General features: G+C 35.9%; 1 protein-coding gene across 1 annotated transcript in view; it reads right to left on the bottom strand.

Moving 5' to 3' along the window:
• LOC107626756 overlaps window positions 3,129-4,438 on the bottom strand; it is a 17,081-nt gene continuing 15,771 nt past the window's right edge. Inside the window, exon 9 of the mRNA XM_016329659.2 lies at window positions 3,129-3,235. Within this exon, the coding sequence (XP_016185145.2) occupies window positions 3,129-3,235 (107 nt within the window). The remainder of the gene's footprint in view (window positions 3,236-4,438) is intronic.

Raw genomic sequence — 4,438 nt, 5'->3', positions numbered from 1 at the left:
GGTATTTTTTAATTTTCTATATATAATTTTTTAAAATTTATAATTAAATTTTTATTTTTTTTATTTTTAGATTTCTATACTATTTTTAATTTTATAATTAGATCTTTATTATCAGTGTAAAAAATAGGGCAATCTACCTAATTAAATAAAATGAGTGAATCCTTTATCGATATACACAAAACAGAAACTTCTTACGTGCATGTACAAAACTCATTTTTATGTAAACCGTGGAAGCTAATTACGGTTTCTAGTTTCTAAGTAAACCGTTGGAGGCTAGGAGGGTTTATAGTTGGAAGAGATTGGGCATAATCCGTGGCTGCCTCCCACGGATTAGTAACAAAAAAAAGGTAGCATAAACCGTGGTTGCTTCCTACGGTTTATGAAGAGGAAGCATTGAACGTAAACCATCCTTGGCTATCACGGTTTACATGTTAAGTAGTATAAATATATAATCCGTTGATGGTCATAACGGATCATTTGTGCTTCACAAAAATTGTTGGAGCTTGGGGGTTGAGAGAGTTTGAGGGAGAGGTTTGAAGGTTTTGGTGAGATTTGGGTGGTGGAGTCATGGAGGACGAAGCTTGTTTGTACCGACTAAATAGCGTTGCTCACGTGGCTGGATACATCGACGAAGATGTTAGTTATTATTATTATTATTATTATTATTATTATTATTATTATTAATATCATTTTATTACTTTTATTTTTAATTTTTATTATGACTTGATAGTAGTAGTAGTAGTTGTATCATTATTACTATTATTATTTTTGTTACTATTATGATAATGGTAGTTATTATTATTACTTTTATTTTTACTAGTATTGGGAGCTGTTAGTATTATGATTATTGTTATTGTTAGTGGAATTATTCCTGTTGGTATTGTTATTATTCCTATTGTTTCGTTGTTGTTGTTATTATTTATTAGAGAAAATAGAAAACCAAAGTCGGTATCTAATAATTTTTTTTAAACTATGTTTGATGTTATTAGTATTGGTCGTATGTTGAGGAATTTTGTTACCCACATTTTGCAGCCTACTAGGGTTATTAGTGGCGTTAGGAGACAACAGAATATGCCTTTACACAACTGGATTATACCGTATTTGGAGACCGCGGGCTTGTATCATTTGGCTAGGCTGAACAGTCACTGGTTCTGGGTTGATGAGCCTCTACTTAGCGCATTTATTGAGCGGTGGCGTCCTGAGACCCACACCTTTCATATGCCATTTGGGGAGTGCACTATCACTTTGCAAGATGTGGCATATCAGCTCGGTTTGTCGATCGATGGGGAGCCCGTCAGTGGGTGCCTGACTGAGTTTGAGAATCTGATGGAAAACGAAAGACCGGCATGGGTGTGGTTTCGCGAGTTGTTTGGGGAATTACCTCCGCAGAGTAAAGTCAAGTAGATGACAGTGTGCTACACATGGTTCCATGAGAGGTTCCGGGTTCTCCTAGCAGATGCTAGTGAGGAGACCGTGCGTATATACGCGCGTGCTTATATTCTGATGTTGTTGTCCTCTCAGCTGTTTGCGGACAAGAACACAAACCGGGTCCACCTTCGCTGGTTGCCTTATTTGGCATCGTTGGACGAGTTGGGCAGATATAGCTGGGGCTCGACGGCACTGGCCTGGTTGTATAGATGTCTTTGTCGTGGGACAAACAGAAATATTGTTAACTTGGCCGAGCCACTACAGCTTCTACAGTCTTGGATTTTCTGGAGGTTTCCCACTTTGAGGCCTAGTGGGTTTGATGGATTCGGGTTTCCGCTTGCATCCAGGTACGGTTTAATATTTTCGGTTCATAACTTATTCAACATCATGTGTTCTTGTTGGTTATGACATGATTTCAATGAAAATTGCAGGTGGGCTACATATCTACCGAGGAATGATGCAGGGGATCAAAGAGTGGTGTCTCCACGCCTTTCTTTGGATCGATTGTGTGTCCATGATGTGAGTCATGTAGTTATTGCTCTTACTTGGACTGGTTTATGTTAAATCTGATGGTCTTACCTAACTGTGTATGTGGATTGGCACCTGTGTCATCATCGCTGTCCCCAATGATATCTACAGGCTCCTGGTCAGAGTCATTGTCACACATTGCATTCTCTATTCGATCAGGTTCTCCAAAATCTTGAACATCATGAATCATGCCACCAGGTGCCCACCTCATATGCCTGCTCACCAATGTTCTGAAAACCAGACCGGACCGGTCAGTCAGACCGGTTTAACTGGAAACCGACGTGAAAAACGGTCCGGTCCTGCTCCTAAAACCGTCATTTTCAAAATCGTTGAAAAACCGTTGAACCGGACTGAAAACCGACCGGTTCTTAAGAAACGACGTCATTTTCATTTTTTTTAAAAAAAATTAAAAAACCCCACCNNNNCCCCCACACACACCAAACACCCACACACTCAAGCCCTAAGGTCCCCAGACGGCCAAACCTAAAATCCAGCTTCGTCAATGGAACTGCCGTCGCCGTCCGTGGTTGTCGGCATCTCCACGGCCTCCTCCTTCCCCTGTCCTAAATCCATACGGCTAGACCTTCTCTTCTAGGCTTTCTAGTTCGGCACGTCGTCCTGTCTTCGTCGGTAACTTCGCTGTTCAAGGCTTCCAGCTGCTGCGTCGTCGTGTCGCCGTTGTTGTCCTGCTGTCACTGGAAGGTTAGTGAATTTGTTTTTTATTTTGAGCTGTCAAACCCAAAAAACCCTTAAGCTGCTTGAGGTTTTTTGGTTGTTTCCATTCCAACACAGCCTTGGATGAGAGAGCGAAAGTGAACCTTGGATTTCTTTTTCCCCTGTTTTAATAAGCTTTTCATTTTTTTTTAAATTTGTGTATTGGTCTTTTGTTATTCAGCTTGTGAAGTTGTGATTGCTTTTAAGCATTTATCATAAATTCAAAGTTGTAGTACTTTGATGGAAATTCTGAATGGATATCAAAAGCTTATTACAAGGGACTCATAATTGCGAATCGTGATGGTGACTATTTGAATATTAGTTCATCCTTTATCATACCCTATATTTGTGATAATAATTATATTTGATTCGATTATTCGGTTGTAGCTCATTTTCGTCGACATGTTTCTCATATTTTCATTTTATTAAAGAAATTTGAGCTAATTTGATTGTAATCTTCACATTATCGGAATAATAACGAAATGAAGGATGATGGGAAGAGTGTTGTTTCCGCTATGGCCAATAATGAAAATCAATTTTATAAGAAGATTCTTATTTTTTGTTCCTGAAATTTTAATTGAATTAAATCCATTTAGTCAAATATTCAAGTTGTAGCAGCACTTCATTGCTTCAAAGTTCAAACAAAACTGAAATTTCTGAAATTTTTGTTCAAATTTTCTTGTAATATTTTGTAATATTTTGTATGTTTGTTGCTGTTTTGTAATTGCTGGTTGCTGGGTGCAGGTTTAGTGTCATCACTGATTTGGAATGTTCTATAATGTACAATGTTTGTTGCTGTTTTGTAGTTGCTGTTTTGTAATTGCTGGTTGCAGGTTTAGTGTGATTATTAGTTAATGTTTTGTAATGTTTGGTGCTGAAGGCTGATTGTTGAGTTCAGATATAGTTGTTTATTTTGACTTGGGTAAAGAGACTTATGGTCATTTATAGTTGCTGGTTTTGCTGGTTTTGGAATGTTGAATGCTGATTTTGCTGAAATATTTTGGCCACTAGAGCTTCTTTGATCAACTTCTGCTGAGAATATGCTATACACAGGTCTATGATCACTTGATCAGAGAATCTTGACTCCCCACAAACGTAAGATAATTGGTGAAGGCCTCTCCCATGCCATAAGATTCTATCACACCTTGAGAAAAAAAGCATGCATTATTTTGATTGTTTTGTATTTCCATTAACCACTTCTCTGATTGATAAATCTTTATGTTGACATTTAATATTTGATATTTCTTTATACTATTTAACTTGAGTTTGTATATTAATAAGACTATATGAATTTGATTGATGACATTTAAGGTAGTTTTTTAAATTTAAAAATTATTTTAATATTTATATTATACTATAATTATATTTTAGGATGTTTATTTATAATTTATTATTTTATTTTAAAACAGTTTTTTCGATTAAACCATCAGTTAAACCAGTTGGACCATTAAATCAGTGAACCAGTAGCTAGAGCGGTTTGATGATCGGTCCGGTTTTCCGAACCTTGATTATTAATTTAATTTTATCAATAGTCAAACCGTCGATTAAATTAGATTGGATTTTTCCAACAATTTTGCCGTAAGTAAAATCAAAACGTGTTGTATTGTACTATTAAATAATTTTAATCCTAAAATCATATTTCAGTCTTTTAAAATTAACAAAAAAAATTCAAATTCAAATTTTATCTGTAAACAAATTAATCAAAAAGTTTATTTTAGTCTTTTTAAAATTAATCCTTAAAGAAATATTTTAGTATTTTAGAAGTTAA

The sequence above is a fragment of the Arachis ipaensis genome, chromosome B02 (genome assembly GCF_000816755.2).
Source record: "Arachis ipaensis cultivar K30076 chromosome B02, Araip1.1, whole genome shotgun sequence".
Lineage (NCBI taxonomy): Eukaryota > Viridiplantae > Streptophyta > Magnoliopsida > Fabales > Fabaceae > Arachis > Arachis ipaensis.
The sequence above is the reverse complement of the archived record's forward strand: the minus strand, read 5'-3'. Positions and strand labels throughout refer to the sequence as shown.